Source organism: Lepidochelys olivacea, assembly GCF_965140295.1.
Source record: "Lepidochelys olivacea isolate rLepOli2 genome assembly, chromosome: 3".
NCBI lineage: Eukaryota > Metazoa > Chordata > Testudines > Cheloniidae > Lepidochelys > Lepidochelys olivacea.
Window position 1 is genome coordinate 205,576,109 of NC_140413.1, and position 21,796 is coordinate 205,597,904.

The following is a 21,796-nucleotide window of genomic DNA, read 5'->3' on the forward strand; positions in this document are numbered from 1 at the left end:
ATGACTTATTACCTATAGGCTGATCTACACTGAAAAGTTAGATTGGCATAGCTACTTTGGCAAGGGATGTAAGAAACCACACCCCTGACCACTGTAGCTAAGCCAACCTAACCCGCAGAATAGATGCAGCTATGGCAGTGGAAGAGAGCTGTCAACACAGCTGACTTCGTTTGGGGAGGTGGCGTTCCGACACTGACAGAAAACCCCTTCTCTCAGTCCAGGCTGTGTGTACGCTGCATTAGTCTCCAAGTACATTTACAGTTTAGAGACTATGCCAGCATAACCCCAAAGTGTAGATGCAGCCTACTCCAATGAAGGGGTTTTTTCCCCATCAGTGTAGGAAGTCCACCTCCCTGAACTAAATTAAGTATGTTGATGGAGGTATTTTTCCATTGACATAGCTGAGTCTGCGCTTGAGTATAGGTTAGCATAGCTATGTCTGAGGAGTATGTCTTTTCCACACCCCTGACCATGTAGCTATGTCCACCTAACTTTTCAGTGTAGAACAAGGGCTGGTCTACACTGAAAAGTTAGGTTGACCCAGCTACATCCCCATATGAATGCTTATTGTTCAAGGTAAAACTCACTGCAATTCAGAGGCTTCAGGTAAGGCCTGCTAAACCAGTGAATTTCATCTGTGATCCACAATAAGGACCTCCAGCTCCTGATAAAATAAATGTGAGTCTTACTATTTACTTTAATGAGAGCAGGATCAGATCCTACATTTTAACAATTTCACCTGTATTTAACAAACAGAAACTACTACTGCTGCAGGTCTATAAATCACTAACGAGTTAGAAAGAGAAACAGTAAGAGTCAGTCATCAATTATTTGCTCTGCCTCATCAGTCTTTACTGATGGCTGAGTTCTGCTTTGGACGTTCCTTGAATTATGTATTACAGGCCTGTCACCACCAACTTGTTTAAATCAGTACTGTACAGTATAGGCAGAGAAGTGAACTAGATGGAAAAAGGAATGAGGATGACTACGAAAGCTTCAAATATTTTTAATTGTTTAGGGCTCAGTTCTCATCCAGTCCTGCATGGTTGTGCAGGAGAGTAAAGGGATCTCAGACCACCCTGCAGGACTCACTCATCATAAATCATGATCTGGCGGAACAGTAAAGCCCATAGACCCGATATTGACCCCACCAAGCTAGTGCATGGGGAGCGGGAAGGGCCCTCAACCTGCACCCTTTATACACCAGCCAGCAACCATGCTGGTTCTGGAAATGGGCCAACCCAACCAAATTCCCCTGCCTCCAACTGGGTGCAAGGCAGGAGCGCTGGAGGAACTGTGATTCATAGGCCTCTCTCTGACTCACAGCTCCTTTCTGGAGCTATTCCCTCACACTGGGCTGAGAGTCAACTCTCAGCCTGGCCCTTATTGTTTCCCCCAGTAACTGTTTAACTTACCTGGGACTGGTGTGTTGGTGGTGATGAGATGGACTTTTCTCCATAACCTTGTGTTTCCAAATGACCATTCACGAACCGTGGCCCTTTCAAAGACTTGTGGACAGTTCTTCTCTCTAACTCCAAGTCTAAAATTACAGGCAAATTTCATCCCATCATTCCTCTATCATGCACTTCAGAAAAACATGAGATTTGATTAACATTATGACACATGTAATCCCAGGATCACATCCCAACATCTAAGAACAGTTCTCGCCATTTTCGAAAAGGTTATTTGGCAAACAGTTTTCTGGTAGTGGAAATCTATCACAAGTTCCTCTCTAATGAAGGGTTTCCTTTTGCATTTTCCCCTAAATTAAGATTTTCTCCTCTCCTAAAACCTCCACCCAAAAGTAAATTAGTGAGCGATGGCATTAGGATCTTATGCTCTTAAGCAGGCTCATTTATCATAGCTATGGAACAATCAGCTTTATTTATAGCATGAATCAAAATCTGAGCTAAGTTTTCATTTTTGCCTTGTGGTATAATCCTGCACTCCTTATGCAGGCAAAACTCTGAAGGCCCTCGACACAATTGTGTCTAAGACATCTGAAACTCCCATTAACTTAAATGTTTGTAGTGTTGTTGTGGCTGTGTTGGTCCCAGGATATGAGAGGGTACGAGACAAGACAGGTGAGGTGATAACTATCATTGGACCAACTTCTGTTGGTGGACGGTACAAACTTTCAAGCTTCAAAGAGTTCTTCTTCAGGTCTGGGGAAGGTAACCAGAGTGTCTAAGCTAAATACAAATTGGGACAGATTGTTAAGCATAAGGGGTTCTAAAGCACATGGGAACTCACAGAGAATGCTCAGTGTCTGAGATATCTGTGAGATTATCTGCAGTTTCCTGCAGAGAACAGAAAAATACACTCCTACCAACTACTTTCAGTGGGGTTAAGGTCCAATTTGGCTTTAATGCAGTCATACCTTGAAACTCTTGGGCTGTATCATTCCAGCTGGATTTGCTTTCCACTTTCACTCCTTTCTTTTTTAATTTTGTGACAGACAGTCCACCTTCCAGCTCCTACGAATACAAAGATTACCTGTCTATAGTCACACATGCACACTCCGTAGAACACTGAATTCAAACACATGCCTGTGCTCAGTCTAGTCATCACTCGCCTCAATTATTGTTGCCTCATCTTCTTCGGTTTCCCTGATAACAATATAATTTCCCTCCAGTATGCCTTAGGGTATGTCTACACTACAGCGCTATTGTAAGGTCTCTCATGTAGCTGCTCTATGCTGATGGGAGAGAGGTCTCCAGCCGGCTTAATTAAACCACCCCCATTAAGTGGCACTAGCTATGTTAGCGAGAGAACGTGTCCCGCCGACAGCTTTTGTCAGGGAAACTTCTGTCAGTCAGGAGGTGTTTTTTTTCACACCCATGACCGACAAAAGTTTTACCAACAAAACTGTGTAGACATAGCCTAAAACACAGATGCTAAAATGATCATCCTTCCCTTACCCTAACTACATGGAAACTCCCCTGAAGGGACTTATGAGGTGTCCAGGTCTTTGGGTTGGGAAAAGAAAAGTATGGAAGGAGGAGGATTGTCACTGCACTACCAGACCACCCTCATAGTATAAATTTCTTCTTAACCAATGAGATTTGTACCCCGTGGAGATAGAAAGTGGGTGCAATCTCAGCATGTGGTGGAGTGCAAGAACTATAGTAGTGCCAGGCAGTTGCACTTGATGGTGGTGGTGTACAAGTGGGACCAGATTTTTTGTGCACATTCCCCCCTTGCACACCCAAGCAGCAGGGCACAACCAGGCTCTGAGTAAGAATTTCAAGATTTGGCCCTTTCTGGACTTCTTGTTTTCAGATGGTTAATTTTTCTAATGAGATCAGAACAATCCCAGAGAAAACATTACAGGACACGTTGAAGTGTTATTTCCAAACGAAGTCTCTGTATAAACCTTTCAGTTAAACACAACATTCCCTGAGCACAATGAATGGTAAATGTTGTAAGTTACTAGAAACTGAAACAAAACCATTCTTGCATAATGTCAGCTGCTCATAAGTAAAAGAGATGTATCACAATAGTTTCAATTGGTTGTCCCAATAAAGAACCAACCATTTGAACTTTCATAGATTTCAATACCAGAAAAGATTGAAAAAAACAACGATGGGCAGATAAAGAAATAAAAGTAATGAAACTCTACAGCTACCTGGATTTTGTCTCTCTGTAATAGAATACAAAATGTTATGGTCAAACAGGGATTCACCATTGCTGTAACTTGCCTGGTTGGAGAGGTCTTTCAGAAAATTCTCATCATTATCTTCATCAGCAAAGAGTATGTTTGGTGGCTCATATTCTACCAGAAATACCTTTGTTACAATGGCACTCTCCCTGCAGTCTCTGAAAGTTAATAATCAAAAGGATACAGATAGCTAGAGCACAAAATTATGGGTATTATTAGAAAGAAAATCAGTGGTGAAAATGGGTCGTTTATTGAAACTCCTCCTGCTAGCCAGATTACTATTTCAGCAAGCTGCCATGATCCCTTCATACTCCCAATCAATCAGTGCTTTTAAAAAACGACAGGAATTCTATGTATGATAAAAAATTACCAGTTTAAAATGATGAAAATATGGATAATTTTAATACCTGGTTCCCTTTCATATAAGATATTCCTGATATACCTTAATCCATGTCCTCTTTCTGTCCTTGTTACTGTACAACTCCCTTGTGGGGGCGAAAAGGTGATATGCTCCACATTATACATAATGCCACATGGAATGGGAGCCCTTACCTCCAAAGCTGAACCACATTCAGCTTGCCATTCCATACCATTCATTATATGTCATTGCTGACATTTGATACCACACACATTCACTGTCCATGCCATTCATTTAGCAGGGGATGAAGAGCTGAGAATCTGTCTTTTCACAATCACAACAATAAAAAATAATGTATGGTCTGGACAGCGATACCAAGAACTATATATAAGCCTTGATTCTGCAAGTCCTTGCCCAGGGAATGCACGGTAGTTTCACTCCAGGGCAAGTATGAGCAAAGTTTGTTTGTCCCTGATCCATGGTTGGGGCCCTAAGCACCACTGCAATACAAGTAATTACTATATAATAATAATAATAATAATAAATGTTCTGGCATAGAAGATACTGATGTCCATACAGAGGAATACATGAATATTAATTAGACTGTAAGCTCTTTGGAGTACGGGCTGTCTTTTTGTTCTGTGTTTATACAGCACCTAACACAATGGGGTTCTGGCCCATGACGGGGACTCCTAGGCACTACAGTAATGCAAATAAATTACCATAATTATAATGCAATATAGACAGTTGCTACTTACTTGGTGACTGCCAAAGCTTTTACTGTTATTTTCCCATCAGGTAATCTGATAGGTCCCTTATACTTAAAAGTGTTATGTTCTCCATAGCCAGGTCTCCTAACGAGTTCTGGTTTACTTCCATCTAAAGTGTAATATATAGTGACATCAGGAGTATCTGAAAGACATGAATAAGATAATTACCAAAATTGTATTAGAGCTGTTCAAAAATAAGCCTCACTCCTGTAAATGCTTACACACATGCTTAATTTACTCACATGAGCAACATAAGGATGTGAGTAAGGGATTGCAAGATTAGGGCCATAATGTGTGTTTTGGTTTTTTCCCTTTCCCTCTCTCCTCACAAAATTTGGTGACAAAATAATCACAATTTCATTACAGGCCAGTCATCTTCTCACAAAAAAGTTGCAAAAAGGGTATGTGAAAATATGCACAGGTTCTACATGTGGCATGTTCGGATATGAAAAATGATCATGGTTGAAATATAAAAGTTGGAATTTCAAAACTGAGACTCTTGCTAACAGATAGGGCCTTTTCAGTGAAATGGACCCATGCTATTTTCAAGTACCAGTTTTGCAAAATCACAAAACACAAAATTATCAAATTCTAAGGTTTTCATATTTCATTGTGACTATGGAACAGACACAATAGCACAGAAATATAAGGCCCAGATCCTGCAAACACTGAAAAATTTGAGTTACGTTACACACGAGTAGCCCTATTAGCTTCAACGGGACTAGTCACATGAACGAAATTAAGCATGTGCACGTTTGCAGGATAGAGATGTAAAGGATTAATTTATGCAAGGTATTTATGAAAATAGATTCTCATCAAAATCACGATAAAATGTGAACGCAAACACAGTATCAAAAAGTGAGAGTCAAATGACAAAATAAAAGAACAGGGTTTATAGAACAGATTTAAAGCTGTTGTTTATACCTGATTTTATTTCTACATGTGTATTTGTGTCTATTTCATGTTTAGCCTTCCCTGGCAGAGGGAGTCGAAGTGGTATAATTTGAGGCACTGACACTGAACCAGCAGTCATTTTTCTTTGTAGTGATCTGAAAAAATAGCAAATGTTTCTTTTAAAATGTAAGAGTAAAGCAGAAATGAATCTTCATGCAATTTCACACCCCTATTCCACCTCCCTGAAAAAAGAGAACATGAGATGCAGTAAATTGTTAATCCTTATAACAATAACATTCTTATTTGTTTTGCTGTTCATTGAACATTTTTTCCTATTGAACCCATCTGAGCATGCTAAAAGCTAATCAAAATTTTGACCAGTTCTGCAACTCTGCAATTTTGGACAGAGTGTGAGAAAAGTACCACTACTTTTATTCCAATCTGATCTTCATTGCATGAGTTTAATTGATCTCTGCATACGCAGCTGAAACCAGCTTTGCCAAGGTCAGCCCTGTCCATGAGGTGTCAGTGATACATGCTGGATCTGAGTGACAGTTCATGAGATAATCACGAAGAGTGTTGGCCTTGTTTATAATAGATGTGGCTCCATCCATCTAATATCTCATGTAAGAGAAATCAGCTACTTATTTCACTATGTCTATATGAGTGCCTACATGGAACCCAAGATTATTTGCTGAACAGGACTAAAATAAGGCACTCTCTGGTATTCCTGAGTGGTGTCTCGCCTGCAGTATATTAGGACAAATGATGCTGAACATGATTTTGTCCTGGTTTACAATGGCCAGCACTGTGTCAATGAACTTAATTGTGAACAACTGTGCTTAGAGATGATAAAAGTGTATAATATAGACAAGCCCCTAATGTAGGTCTTGGGTGGTTATGTTCACAGCCAAAGGCCTTGTCTACACTAGCAAGTTCTGGTTTTACAATCAGCTTCCCAAGCCCCCAACATGTCTGTAACATGTCACACATAAAACTACTACCCACTCTGCAGAGACAGGCATTCATTCATGAGAACGCTGGGATTGCACTTGTTCTGATCAAGGGTAACTATAGTGTCAGTCTGAACTTCTGTATTGCCTGTACAGACAGCAAGCACTGTGAGAGCAATTTCCAGCAGTGCCTTTACTCCTCCCACCAGATACGCCCTGGTGCAGCACATTTGCCAGAATCTGCCACCTCGAGCGCAGGATTAACAGATGGCAGAACCATTCCGATTGGTTTTCTACCACCCTCAGGTGGCCAGCTGACCACACCGGTTTATTTGAGAAGCTGGATGGCTCTTACGCACCTGCGGGAGGCAGAACCAAAAATGGTAATTCTGTTGGTGCACCGAGTAGGTTATTTTACCGCATTCAGAATAAATGCCAAAGCCGGGCAGCCACCCGCAGCCGCTGGCTCTGGTTGTTCTACACGGCTCCCCCCGCCCCGCATCAGGTTCCCCGGGCTCTGGATCCCCCCGCCCCGCATCAGGTTCCCCGGGCTCTGGATCCCCCCGCCCCGCATCAGGTTCCCCGGGCTCCGGACCCCACCCCCCCAAACTGCGCCCGCCCCGCCCCGCCCCGGGCTCTGGATCCCCCCGCCCCGCATCAGGTTCCCCGGGCTCCGGACCCCACCCCCCCAAACTGCGCCCGCCCCGCCCCGGGCTCTGGATCCCCCCGCCCCGCATCAGGTTCCCCGGGCTCCGGACCCCACCCCCCCAAACTGCGCCCGCCCCGCCCCGGGCTCTGGATCCCCCCGCCCCGCATCAGGTTCCCCGGGCTCCGGACCCCACCCCCCCAAACTGCGCCCGCCCCGCCCCGGGCTCTGGATGCCCCCCCGCATCAGGCTCCTGCCCCACTCCAGGCTCTGGACCCCGCCCCCATGAGGCTGCTCCCGCCCCACTCCGGGCTCGTCACCCCGGCTCCGGACCCTGGCTCCCACCCCAGACTCCAGTCACCCCCCACGCGGCTCCCTCCCCGTTACTCACCCGTCCCCGTCACTAGAGACGCTGTAACACCGGCAAGAAGGCGGCCCCGGATTGGCCCGCCTCCGGCTGCTCCATGGCAACCGGGTCCCCTCTGTGACGTCATCTCCCCGCGCCCCGGCGTTGGGGGACCTGGCTGGGGTTTGCGCCGCCGGGGCAGGGAATTGCCCCGCGTCACTGCGGGCTGCCACCCCCCCCACACCCACCCTCCGCCCGGGTCCCGGCTGCCATGGCCGAGGTGAAGGTGAAGCCGGAGGTCCCGGACCCGCTGGAGATAGAGAACAGGTGCGGCTGAGGGGCCGGGGCCGGGGCCGGTCTGTCTGGGTGGGGGTGAGCGGTGCTGGGTGGGGTGCGGGCCCCCAGCGCCTGGGGAGTGGCCTGGGACAGAGCTGGGGGGCGGGGACGGTAGCGGGGTGGGCTGAGAGGGGGGCAGGGCTGGAGCGCAGCTGGGGTTGGGGTTAGGCCTGAGAGGGGTCGTGGTGGGGCTGTGTCTGTGTGTTGTGATCTGACTCTGCTCCTCTTCTCCTCGCCTCCAGGATCATCGAGCTCTGCCACCAGTTCCCTCACGGCATCACCGACCAAGTGATCCAGAATGACATGCCCCACATGGAACCCCAGCAGCGGGCCATGGCTATCAACAGGCTGCTTTCCGTGGTAGGGTTCACCTCCCCATCAGTACAGCCCGTTCTGCGGTGCCGGAGGGATCGCACCGCCCTTTCATATGCATGCACGCCATGGACTTCATCAGCCATTACCAACATCGAGCAGCTGCAGAGTTGGGCCTTGTGTATTAATCTTCTGCGATCTAGCAAAGCAATATGAGTGCGTTTCTGTTAACCACTGTAACTGCATCTCAAACCTCATTGGTATTGTTATATAATATAGGGATAACCTGAAAGAGCCATAGATTTACCTACCATTATTGAATCCTGTTGGTATCTGCTTTTAGAGGGAAGGTGACATCCTGGCCCCATGGAAGTCAAAGGAAGTTTTGCCATTGACTACAGTGAGGCCAGGATTTCACCCAATGTTTACTAGATTCCAGCTTTTAGGTCAAAGTGTCTGGGATTATCTCATACCTTTTGACTTACTGTAGTTTTAGTTGCACTTATTATTATAAGACACATGTAACCAATATAACTGAGTGCCATTCATATGCGAGCATGGAACCAACCAACATATTGCCCAAAATAGCGACAATGTTTCCTGCATTTCTCTACAGTAGCATACTCAGCTTCCCTGTAAGGATTTGAAGTGGTGTTTAACAATTTAGCAGACCATCAGGAAAGTCCAAGCCTTGCTGTTATAGTTAAAGCCTTAATAACAAGACATCTTGAATCTTGTTATAAAAGTGACCAGACCTGAGTCCTGATATAGATGTATATGTCAGAACTGAACTCCAGATGCAAGAAGCCACCACTGAGAATACTCTGCACTCATCTCTCACATGCTTCACGCTTGGCATAGATAGCAAGTGTTCCCTCTGAGCACAGTTATGTGGTACATGGGAAGAGCATTCTTTGAGATAACTGGGAGCATAGAGTATTTAGGGTTTCCACCTGTAAATTAATTGGCAGGCAATGTAGAAAATTATGCACTGGCATAGTATGCTTCTGTCAGTTTGCCCTATCTAAAAAGGTAGATCTTCAAAGTTAGTCCAAGTTAGACCATGTTGCACTTTTCCTGCCTTGAGGTAACAGACATAGGTAATCATGGCAAAGCCTGCCACCATCTCTTGGCCAGCTGAAGATGAAAGAATGTGTTCTTACTCACAGCTGTTATGTAGGAGTCTGGGAATGATAAGGAGGAGAATCTAGCAGCATCCTGAGAATGTGAATTATTCTGACAGTAGGTGGGTAAATTCACTCAACTGGAGGAAGTGTCACAATTTTTACTGCAGTTTAGAATGCTTTCTCATACCATATGTATCACCTCCATCTTACCTGAGCTGAGCCAAAGTAATTTTTTTTTACATTGACTTATGTTTTCAAGCTAACTGTTGGCTATGTAAGTGAGCAATTAAAAAAATGATTCAATGGACATGTAACTGCAGGCTGAGAGAGGTGCATGCTGGAGCTTTACATCTTTTGTGCCGTGTTGGAAGATGAAAGAGTAGATTTCTACATTTTAGTTAATGACACGTGTTGCAGAAAGAGACCAGGAGCCATGTCAATAACCTCTAGCAGCTCGATGATAAATGAACAGAATATTTCCTGAGCAGAGCTGTCTAAAATGTCCTAGTGTTTCCAAAGGATGAAAATGTATTTTGGTCTGTTTTTTATTTAGGCAAAATTAAATGAGATTTCATGTTTAAAAGGTAAGTGTCAAGCTCTTAATAATAGTATTTATGCCTGTCTCTTTCAGGGACAGCTAGACCTTCTCAGGAGCAACACTGGCCTTCTCTACAGGATCAAAGAGTCTCAAAATGCTGGGTAAGCTTTATTTTGTTGAAGGGACAGTCATTTGATCATAGCTCTCATGCACTCTCCCAGTGCAATCAGGGTGATGGTAGTAATCATCAAGTGTTATTCACCCATTCATTCCAAGATGGCACATTTACTTACTTTGGGCCCCATCTTGTAAATGCTCTTGGAGGTCATGCTTCCCACTGTGAATAGTTGCATTGAAGTGGGATTACATGGTGTGGGAAGCACTATTGCTGGTAGTAAAGCCCCCCATCAGGTGATCTGATCCATGCAGGCAGGCCTGTATGCCTAAGTGGAGTCCCACTGAAATCAGTGGAGCTCTGCTGTGGGTCCAGGGGTCTGCCTAGATGGAGCAGAGTGCAGGATCAGGCCCTATATTTGTAACAGTCATCCAACCCCAAGTATATTACTCTGTATACTAAATGGAAGTTTTATTTGGTTCATAAAATGTGCCTGTACAAAACTGAGTAAAGACATACTCTGTTTGCTTCAAAGAAGGAAAATCCCCCAAACCTAACAGTCCTCCCCACTCCTCCACCACCACTCTCAAATGCTTCAAAAAAGAGATGAACCTCCCACTGTGGCCTGGAGCTTGGCAGAATCAGGCTGTCTTAGACCAGTGGGGAAAGCAAACTTCAGAGCTGAGAGCACTTTGCTGCACCTTCCCAGATGTTCCATCCAGGGGCTGCTTATTTTGGGTAAGATTTTATTCAGGATTGAGCTACTGCAGTTGTAGGTGAGCAATTGGTGGTCATGGTAGTGGTGGGGAAACTGGAGTACTGCACCAACAAAATGCTGACAGTTACTTTGGCTGACTTGCCATGACATGTAAGAAATGATAAAAGCTGTCTGTAATAACAAGGAACTGCAGTAACCAGCTAGTGCCAGCTGCTTTCTTTTTGTGTAATTGAATTCATTTTATAGTTTTGCTTTCCACAGTTTAAAACAAATCTAGTTTACTTCTATCCAACCTGCTGGACATTCACAATAACTAACTCCTTTCCCTTTTGTAATCTGTCCTTTACAGTAAAATGAAGGGATCTGACAATCAAGAGAAGCTGGTCTATCAAATTATAGAGGATGCAGCCAACAAAGGTGACTTATTCAAGGGCTATTATAATTTTATTCATGACTCGTTGCTTAGCATGTATTTGGGGAAAACAGTGTGTACTGTTTCTCAATACTCAAGAATTAAAGGCATGGTAATAAACTACCAAAGCATTATTAACTCTAGCTTCTTTACTATAGTTGTTTTAAAAGCATCTGTTTGAGGTATGACATGCTTAACTAATCACTAAAAATAAACAAGTAAAGTATCTGTATCCACATTAGGACTTGAGTCAATTCCTCTCCCAGCTCCTTCTGTGACTAAAAAGTACAAATTCCCTATAAAATACCCTCCCCTGCCGGACTGTTTCATATCCCAAACTCTCTGAGAGAGCCTAGGAAATCAGGTGAGCCTTGCAGCATATGAAGGCCAAGAAACTGGGATTCTGTCAGACTGAGGAGTGAAGGGATGAGCGTTCCAGAACCAAGGGGCCCTCAGAAAAAATGGTTTCCCCATTTTTTGGCCAAGTCTGTTGACAAAAGAGAACTCCCCTGTATGAGCTCTCAGAGCAGGCAAGTTTGGGTTATAACAACTGTAGGGAGATGTTGGAATAATACAGACGTGTTGCATGTTGTACATGGTGCTAACTGTGGTAGTGATATAGTGAGTGCCCTTAAATCCCCCTGAATTAACTGGGAGTTGACGGTGCTTGGCACTTGGCAGGAGGTTTGGGATCTTTAGTATGTATGCACAATCTGAAATTTTTGGCTTAAGTATGTATATACTATGTTAAGTATGTGCATTCTATTTAGGTAGCGCTCAAGCAACATTGTGATGCGAATTCTGAATCGGAAAGGAACAGCTCGAGACTTGGCTTGGAACATAAGAGCAAATGTAATGTGCCTGAGACTTGTCATGCTCTGTTCATATTCATTTGAATTCAGCTTTCCTTTTTTCATTTTAAACAGGTATTTGGAGCAGGGATATTAGATACAAAAGTAATCTACCTTTAACAGAGATCAACAAGATACTGAAAAACTTGGAGAGCAAGAAACTTATTAAAGCTGTTAAGTCTGTGGCAGTGAGTAATCTATAGTTTTAAATACTTGAAATACTGTATATACTGCAAAGCATGTTTGTTAGAGCAGGTGACTGGCAGTCAAGAAACTTGGGTTATTCTCCCAGCTATGTCACTGACTCTCTGGCACCTTGAGAAGATCACTTAACTTCTCTGTACCTCAGTTTGCTCCTCTATAAAATGGAGCCAATACTTTAACTACATTGTAAAGCACTGATGGTCTCAGACATATGGCACTATCTAAGTGCAAATATTAGAGAAGGGTAGAGGTGCAATAACTTTAGCAAAGAGTTGCTGGTATCCTTTATTCAAAACAGTAGGAATCATAATAACCCTTATCACAATTGTCTCTTCTGCTATTAGGAGTGAACTGCTTAGGCCAAATTAAAACTTCTGTGCTTTGCTCTTTCCAGACTATCCCACAGCCAGAATTTTCTTTGGACGTAATTTCTCTTAAGTGGGGGAGAGTTTTTAACCTGCTGATTATTATAACTGTGATTCAGGAAAACATTCCTATTCAGGACAAACTTAAAAGACATGCCTAAGTGCTTTCCTGAATCAAAGCCTATACTAATAACATGACTTCAATGGAGTTGAAAAAGCATCTAACCCAGTTTATAAATACTAGATTTGGAATATGTAAGCCATTTATGAGATGGCTTTGTGAAGTGTCTTCATCCTTCATTTATTGCAGAATCCAGGGGCTTTATTGGGGGGGCTGCTGCATGTTCTGAGCTTTTTTCATCTCTTGCCATAGTTAATGAAGCTTCAGAAAGGCTCACTTTCAAATGTGTTCATTAGGCACTTGTGTTTTAGTGCAGTGTTGCTACAGCCTTCGTGTCAGTCCCAGGATATTAGAGAGACAAGGTGGGTTAGGTAATACATTTTACTGGACCAACTTTTGTTGGTGAGAGAGAGAGACGCTTTCAAGCTACACAGAGCTCTATGTGAGGTCTGTGACTGAAGCAGAGCTCTGTGTAGCTTGAAAGCTTCTCTCTCTCGCCACCAGAAGTTAGTCCAGTAAAATATATTACCTAACCTACCTTGTCTTTCTAACTTGTTTAATGTAATAAAACCCTTTTCCTGTTCATAGTACTGAATTCATGTTCACCATCCTGTGCAAAAGCTTGGGTACCACTTATTGCCTACAGCATAATACATCGCTCTGGAATTACCAGAGCAAGATTTATAATTTACGGCTAAAGATACGCGTTTATATTTAAAAATCTTAAGATTAACTTCTCTAATTTAAAGATGCCATTGTATAACTTCAGAAGTTAACCCTCTGAAGTTTCATAGCCCCACTGTATTGTATGTGTAAAGTCATCTGACTCTGTATTTCATCTCAGACAATGTCCTGTTGTAGCTGCCATGAGTCAAAAAGCAGAATAATGAGTGTCCTTTCCACAAAGAGTAAACTCTCAGAAGTGATTTTAAAATGGAAGCTGATTTAACTGGGAAATGTTTATAGCGGGCATTTTGGCTATGTCTAGGACTAGTTCTGCATTAAACAATTTTAAAAGCGGTTTCTCATCCCCTTTAGACTAGGTCATCAGGCATGCTTAATCATCATACTGTTATAGGAGGGATAGCTGAACCACATTCTGACCTGAAGGAGGGCCAAAACCAGGCTCAGAACTTGGAAGGACATCAGATAACAGGCTAAATTCAGATCTTTTGCAGCTTCATTGAAATGAAGCTGTAGCGATTCGCACCCGAGCCTGAATCTGTCCCATTTTCTTTAAAGCCCTTTATCTTTGTGTAGTTTTGTTTCCCTTTTCCAACCCTGCTCCATAAAACAAGTCTGAGAGTCAGAATCCAAAAAGACGACCTCCTCTTTAACCCCGGTATTCTTGGAGTGCAGACAGTGCTTCTAATGGTTTGCTGCAGCTATGCACTTCCCATCTTTCGGGGCACATGGCACTACATGGATCGTTCCTATGCTTGTTTAAATGAAATTTTCCTTTCATGGAAGATCTTCAGCTATTAAAAAAAAGTGTGTATTGTTCAATAGGCCTCAAAGAAGAAGGTGTACATGTTATATAACCTGCAGCCTGACCGGTCCGTGACTGGTGGGGCCTGGTACAGCGACCAAGACTTTGAATCTGAATTTGTGGAGGTGTTGAACCAACAGTGTTGTAAATTCTTACAGACTAAGGTGAGGGATTGCTACAGATTAACCCATCTTTGATTGTTTTTACAAGTAATTGCTTTTCCTTTAAAAACTGGTGGAAGAAAAGTTTGTATACAGTTGTTAATATAAAAATAGGTGGACTTTGTTATGTAGTTGCTGGACCATAATTCTTTATTGGCATTTTTCTAATTTAATTGTCGCTGCAAATGCATGCAATGGATCATTCACCTTAATAAACCCATAATTTGTACTTTTAAAAGAAAAGAAACATCATTCCCCCAGATTCATATCTCAAACTGAGTATTGAAGAATGTAGGAACAAATGAGGAAAGGTCAGCTTTCCCATACTACTTCAGCTGTGCAAAAAAGGTTGTCGGCCCTGATTATTGTGGACTGTGTCTAGAAAGTGTTACTCCCTATCCATGCTACAGGGAAAGCCCAACCTCCATCCTCTGAGTCCTAGTCAGATCGTGTCAATTTCCCTTTCCCTCCAAAATATACATTACAGGCCACTGGCTATGGCTGAGGTTTTTCCATAGTCGGGAAACTCAGAATGATGGTGCCTACGTTCTAACTCTTCATGTCAATATGGTGTTTCATGTTACTGTATATAGTGTTAACTTGTAATTTGCCACTTACTGTTCATTGTGCAATATATATCTAGGATTATTCCATTTGTTGATAATCACCTGCTTAAAACGGCAGTGGGGAACCTTTTTCCTATCAGGGGCCATTGATCCCCAGAAAAAATCAATTGTGGGCCACACACAGCCCCGCCGGTGGTAGGGAAGGTGGGCGCAGAGGCTCTGGGCTTCCCCTAGGGTTGCCAACTTTCTTAATTGCACAAAACCGAACACCCCCCGCACTTCTTTTAGACCCCGCCCTACACTCACTGAAGCCCCCCTCCCTCAGTTGCTCACTCTCCTCCACCCTCACTCATTTTCACTGGGCTGGGGTAGGGGATTGGAATGCGGGTGGGGGTGAGGTCTCCAGCTGGAGGTGCGGGCTCTGGGGTGGGGCCAGAAATGAGGGGTTCAGGGTGTGAGAGGGGGCTCTGGGATGGGGACAGGTGGTTTGGAGTGCAGGAGCGGGCTCAGCGTTGGGGCAGGGGTTTGGGGCGCGGGCTCCAGTCAGGCAGTGCTTGCTTCAGGCAGCTCCTGGTCGGCGGCGCAGCGGGCCTAAGGCAGGCCCCCTGCCTGTCCTGGCTCCGCGCTGCTCCTGGAAGCAGCTGCTGTGCCCAGCTCCTAGACAGAGGCGCAGCCAGGTGGCTCTGTGCAGTGTGCACTGCAGGCAGTGACCCCGCAGCTCCCGCTGGCCGCGGTTCCTGGCCAATGGGAGCTGCGGAGCCAGCACTGGGGGTGGGGGCAGCACACGGAGCTTCCCTGATCACCCCTGTGCCTAGGGGCCGCAGGGACATGCCGTCCGCTTCGGGAGATGTGCGGAGCCAGGACTGGTGGGAAGCCTGCCTTAGCCCCGCTGTGCCACTGACTGGACTTTTAATGGCCTGGCAACCCTAGTTTTCCCCCGCAGCGGGGTGAGCCGGTGCTCGCAGCTCCAGCCCTGCGGGGCAGTGTGGAGGCTCAGGGTTTCTTGCCCATGGCGCCAAGACTTGCCATGGGCTGGATGAAATTAACCAGGGGGCCAGATTCCCACCCTGGCTTAAAACTTGGGAGAGATTGTCTGGAAATTGCCTCTACAATGGTTTAAAAGCAGCTTGTTGTATACCTAGAGACATTCTCTTCACAGGGAGCACTGACTGCGTTTGTCACACTCTCCCCTCCATGCTTCCCCAGGCAGAAGCAGCTCGCGACAGCAAACAGAACCCTATGATACAGAGAAACAGTTCGTTTGCATCATCCCATGAGGTGTGGAAATACATTTGCGAGCTGGGCATCAGTAAGGTCAGAATGGCGTTTAACTTACCACCTTTCAAGTTGGTGCCGAATGGCTAGCATTTGGAATTGGGCCCTAAGTCCTAATTTTGGTGCCTGACTTGATGCATCCAAGTTTGCACATTGGGGTCTTATATTGCAGTGTGTATGAAGTAGAGGGTTTGTGCTGCATTACAGCCCAGAGCCAATATAGTCTGGGATTTCCAAAGGCACCTAAGGGAGTTAGGCATCCAGTGCCCAGTCAATGCGAGTTGGGACCCATTTTCTTTTGGCAATCCCAGCCATAGGGAATTTTATAATTGCTCTGTTGGAATTTCCCTATGAACATAAACTGAGATTCTTGAAGTCAGCTAGGAATTTAGCCACACAGTTTTAATGGGAGATGTGTAACAAATTCCTAGCTGCCTTCGAAAAGCTCCATCATAATATGTAAGAGCAAGAAAACAGCCATGGGTTCCCTGTTAAGTGAAGATCTGGCACAGCCCTGGTCAAGCTTCCCCTGCTGGCCACTCACCAGGCTGCTGTGTTCGGACTCATGCTGGATCTATGTGCTCTAAAGCTCCCATTGCTCACTGGGTAGGCTCTGGTTTAGCCGCGCTCTCTGGCTGTGGCCTCTCTGGCACCCTTCCTGGCTGCAGACTCTGTCTGGTGCCCTTTCTGGAAGTGGGACCCCAGGGCCCTGCTGTCCTGGCCCTAGGACCAGTGCTGACCCCCGAGATATCTCAGTTGCTTTAGCATGCCCATTCCCAGAGCTTTTGCTTTGTGAACACTCTAGTTTACAGGTGTCACCTTCAGGGACACATGATAGTTGAAGCGACTAGACACAGACTTTGTAAAAGGACTTCTAAAAACAGTCGTTCTGCTTTAGACAGCATGGAATATACAGACCCATAACAACAACAAATGCCTGTGTGCCATTCCCTGCCTCAGTTTCCTCACCACTCTTGAGAGTTCTATGGGATTTGGATCAGTGTCTCTTCAGGGTCCAAGTGCTCTCTGTTGAACTGCAATCCTCCAGCTCAAGGCTTCTCTAAACCATGGTGTGTGTGTTTCTCTCTCTCCCCTTCAATCAGTGTCCTTCAGCTCCAGCTGATCTGACAGTCAACAATATTCCCTCTAGCTTATGACACCTGGCCCTTTATTCCTTTGTCTCCCTCTAAGTCCTCCTTCAACTTCTCACCCTTGTGTTTTTAAGCTTCTGCCCTGATACCTCTCTTTGTCCCCTTTCTGGGGATTTTCCGCTCCTTGAAACCTTAACTGTATGCAGACAAGTGAGAAAAATTATTTCTCTGGGGATACAGCCATCCTGTTCTGTTTGGGTAAGATTATATTCAGGTGTTGATGGTCTCTAAAGGCCATCCTAGTCAGCAATAGAGACTTGGCACTCCTCCCTGTTTCCTTAGAGGCACGAACATCACAATGATAATCATAAGGGCTTAAACATTATGATTGAACATTAGTTCATAATCTCAATCAGAATTCATAACCTGTGCTTAGATATCCCAAATCATCAGAGGGTTATTGCATTGTATCTGAATTGTTGCAGACACTTGAGGAGTATGGGTGAATTCCACTTGGCAAATGTATCTGAAAGCCCAGCATTATTTTAAAAGAACTGTAAGAAAAACAGTGAAAACCTCACTCTCTTTGCTCTTCCCTTTTCCGCATAAACTGCCATTCAGTATCCATGATTCAGTGAATTCTGTGCCTGTATCAAGGCTACACCAGACCTCTAAAGCCTTAGGAATGAGGGATGAATGTCATCATTCATAAATGAGAGTTTATTTTCCTTTTTGCAGGAGTTATTGCTACACCTTTTCTCTAGTTGTTACCAATATCTTTTGTTATATTTTTACAAAATTGCCTTTAGGTCGAATTGTCAATGGAGGATATCGAAACTATTTTAAACACACTAATATACGATGGAAAGGTGGAGATGACCATCATTGCTGCAAAAGAAGGGACAGTTGGCAGTGTGGATGGACACATGAAATTGTACAGATCTGTCAATCCTATCATCCAACCCACTGGGTTAATCCGAACACCCTGTGGACTCTGCCCAGTAAGTTACTGATTGTGTATGTGGAGGAAGAAGTACTTACTAATGTAGACCCGGGTCTGGCAAACACTTAGTCACATGCTTAACGTTACACACAGGAGTAGTCCCATTGACTTCAAAAAGTCAGTGGAGGTCACAAATGCCTTGGCTATGGAGTAAATAAAAGACCGATACTTTTATTTAGGCCATGATGTTTCCTATTTAAACACTGCATCTCATCCCTTGATTGCATGGTAAAAGGACACTGTTAAGTCAAACATGCTCCAAAATGTAGTCTTTTTATAAATAAATGTCTGGGAGATCTAAGACCAGTAGAAACTGTTTTAATCATTTTTTGTTTTGTTGGATTTTTAATTTCAATGGGAAGCTTATACAAGCACATGTCCCAGCTGAGTGACAGCCCAAACATTGTTGCATTGTTATAATGCATGGGAACCAAAAAGAGATACTACCTGGTTTATTTTCATTGTCCAAGATCAGAAATACAAAAAGCCTTGCAATAAGAAAGCAGAAATAAACACTAAATGGTTCTAACACTCTTTAGCTGTAATAATCAAAGGCGTTGAAAACGTGAGTAGGAAATGTTTTCAAACCAGGGTTTTAACCGGACAATGTCCATTTAGCTTTTTTCAAGCCCCTCTCTCATTTTTAACATCTTTACCCTCATCCAACTCATTTATTAGTATAATGTGTAAATGGAGTTTTTACAATGGGCTGTTTGTATTGATGTAATGATTTCTTGCACATCAAAGCCCCAGCATAGCTGTTGATTATTCCTGTTCTTTGCGATGGCACTGTGGTCTTGCCTAGTGGATACGGAACTGAATGGGGAGTAATAAAACTGGTTCTAATCCCAGCGCTGTTCCCCTGTTGTATGCCCTTGGGCAAGTTATTTCACCTCTTTGTAACCCTTTGTCTTGTCTAATAATTTATAAACTGTCCAAGGCTGGGACAGTCAATCACTGTGTGTACAGTCCCTAGGACAGTGGGGCCCTGATCCTGAGTGAGGGCCTCTGGTGCTAGTGTAATATAAATAATAATCTCTATCAGGGTTGGGATTAGATGATCTCCTGGATCCCAGTCTTGTGTTCATTTTACTCCTCCATGGAGCAAACACTTCAGTTTTTTACTTCCAATTGTGTTGTGCTCACTACATGTAAGGAAGTCTTACACCTGGTTTCATTTTACCACAGGTCTTTGATGACTGCCATGAAGGTGGTGAGATTTCTCCATCAAACTGCATTTATATGGCAGAGTGGCTAGAATTTTGATGGCAAGATAAGAACCATGGATTGTACCACTCTTTGCAGCCTACCTTGATGAACCAATTGGCTTTTTAATCGTGGACTCGGGATTTTTTGTGAGCGACTTCAGGACATGACGTTAATTTTTTTTAATTACATGCAGAGAAGCAACACATTGGTTTGTTAGCAGTCCTGATAATGGACCAAAAGTGATGCACTACTTGAGGTCAGGTCATTGATGGCAACCTATCCTCATTCTCGCACCAAAAAGGCATAGTGACTTGACAAACATGACAACAGGAGTGGGATGTAATAGAAAATCTTGGAGAGTTATGTATAGCTCTGTACTGAAGGTTATATTTTGAACATGAGAAAAGAAGTCGCTAGCTCTGATCTTTACAAAGAACTCTCATGTTCAAAGTGGTAATACTGAGCAGAGAGCGCAGTCCTAAAGGCAGCACCTTACTCCAGTGGTAACAAAAGTCTGGTTGGAGACAAGTGTTGCATAACAAAGGCTCGAGGACATTGGAAAGCATCACTCATTGATTCTTCCTTCTCCTCCTCTAGTGTTATAAATAAAACGCTATTTTAATATCAACAGGTATATTTGGTCTTTGTTGTCTTCGTTACTTCTATTACAGTAGGACAATGGAACAGACTGCCTCGGGAGGTTGTGGAAGCTTCTTCACTGGAGGTTTTCAAAAGGAGGCTGGATCGCCATCTGTCTCGGATGATTGAGACACACCAAATCCTGCATCTTGACTGGGGGTTAGACTAGATGACTCTTGTGGTCCCTTCTAGCCCTATGATTCTATAGTAGAACCTGGCTGTGGGTACGCAGGATTGAGGGTCATTTAAGATTTTCATTTCACTCAACGAACAGCCAGAGAGATAGATTGTTAATCTTTGTAAGTGCATTCTGGGGATTAAAATCACATAACTGAGAGATAAGGCAAAGTCTTTGAATAGAATAACAGTGAGATTTTAAAAAATCTCCACCATCTAGTCTTACAGGTAGGAGAGTGTTTCACATCGCTGGGTTACCATGGATTAATGTAAAATCACATCCTCCAGAAATTTACACACATCCTTTAGCAAAGGCTTCTCTGTGGGATTGGGACAGAACTAGAAATAAGATAAGATCTTTTCCTTCGCCAATGACACCCATTGCAAATGATCCAGCTCTTCGCCCAAATCACGAACCGAAGATTGAGAGAGCCATGGAATACTCACAATTGGCCAGCTATTCAGTAAAGAAACTTTTCTAACTTCTTTAGAGATGTTGTCATGATGGCTTTGTTTCTGATCTTTACATAGGGGCGAGGGAGGTGGGGGTGCAGATGGTGTTCTCATCGATCCTTTTGGCCAAGGGGAGGGGCCCAGGCACAGACATTCACACCCTGGTGGTGAACACATGGCTCCACAGATGGTGTTGCCAGGATGACTGGCTTCCTTGACCGCAGGATGCTGTTCTGAGAAGGACTGCTTAACAAAGATGGAGTCCACCTATCAAGGAAAGGGAAGAGTATCTTTAGATGCAGATCTGCTAATCTAGTGGGGCAGCAGACAAAAGCCCACAGGTGAGTCTGTAACATGGAGACCTGGGTGAAGGATTGGAATCTGGGGAACATGGGCAATCAAAGCTGGGACAAAGGAGAGTCTAGAGGGAATATAGAGGGGAAATCTAATGAACATCTTAAAGGTCTGTATACTAATGCAAGAAGTAAGGGGATTAAACAGGAAGAACTAGAAATACTAGTGAATAATCACAGTTATGACATAGTTGGCATCAGAGATTTGCTGGCATAATTTACATGACTGGAATATTGGTCTAGAAGGGTACAGCTTGTTGAGGAAGGATAGGCAGGGGATAAAAGGTACTTAAAGGTATACAAGGCACTTGCCCTGAGGCTGAGACAGAAGTGGGAGGCAGACCTATTGAAAGTCTGGATCATGACCAAAGGGGGTAAAAAACAAGGGTGATGTCATTGTAGGGGTCTACTATAGACCACCTAAGCAGGAAGAAGAGGTGGACGAGGCTTTTATTAAACTAACAATCATTTAAAGCACAGGACTTGGTGATGATGGGGGACTTCAACTACCCAGACCTCTGTTGGGAAAACAATACAGCAGGGCACAGATTATCCAACCAGTTCATTTTTTATTACAGAAGGTGGAGAAAGCGAGTAGGGGAGAGGCTGTTCTAGATTTGATTCTGACAAATAGGGAGGAACTGGTTGAGAAT

The 21,796-nt window shown here is 44.0% G+C and overlaps 2 protein-coding genes across 4 annotated transcripts in view; one reads left to right on the top strand and one right to left on the bottom strand.

Annotated features, from left to right (window-relative positions):
* The window catches only part of DZANK1 (double zinc ribbon and ankyrin repeat domains 1), a 34,476-nt gene extending 26,744 nt beyond the window's left edge, over positions 1-7,732 (bottom strand). The window contains exons 1-6 of one of the 3 annotated variants that reach the window (XM_084624250.1): positions 7,674-7,732; positions 5,714-5,838; positions 4,778-4,931; positions 3,702-3,819; positions 2,381-2,477; positions 1,416-1,540 (exon numbers count right to left, since the gene is read on the bottom strand). In XM_084624250.1, the coding sequence (XP_084480376.1) occupies positions 1,416-1,540; positions 2,381-2,477; positions 3,702-3,819; positions 4,778-4,931; positions 5,714-5,822 (603 nt within the window). In that variant the 5' untranslated portion in view covers positions 5,823-5,838; positions 7,674-7,732. Of the gene's footprint in view, positions 1-1,415; positions 1,541-2,380; positions 2,478-3,701; positions 3,820-4,777; positions 4,932-5,713; positions 5,839-6,691; positions 6,840-6,995; positions 7,123-7,673 lie in introns of those variants that run through there. The other 2 variants (XM_084624249.1, XM_084624248.1) reach the window with 2 other exon arrangements.
* Positions 7,733-7,793: 61 nt separating this feature from the next.
* Positions 7,794-20,149, top strand: POLR3F (RNA polymerase III subunit F). Its single transcript, XM_084624251.1, has 9 exons — positions 7,794-7,955; positions 8,207-8,324; positions 10,035-10,102; positions 11,124-11,191; positions 12,113-12,225; positions 14,237-14,380; positions 16,150-16,257; positions 18,119-18,310; positions 19,501-20,149. Exons 1-9 carry the CDS (start codon positions 7,900-7,902, stop codon positions 19,576-19,578), a joined length of 945 nt encoding a protein of 314 aa, XP_084480377.1. The 5' UTR covers positions 7,794-7,899; the 3' UTR covers positions 19,579-20,149.
* Positions 20,150-21,796: the final 1,647 nt, after the last annotated feature.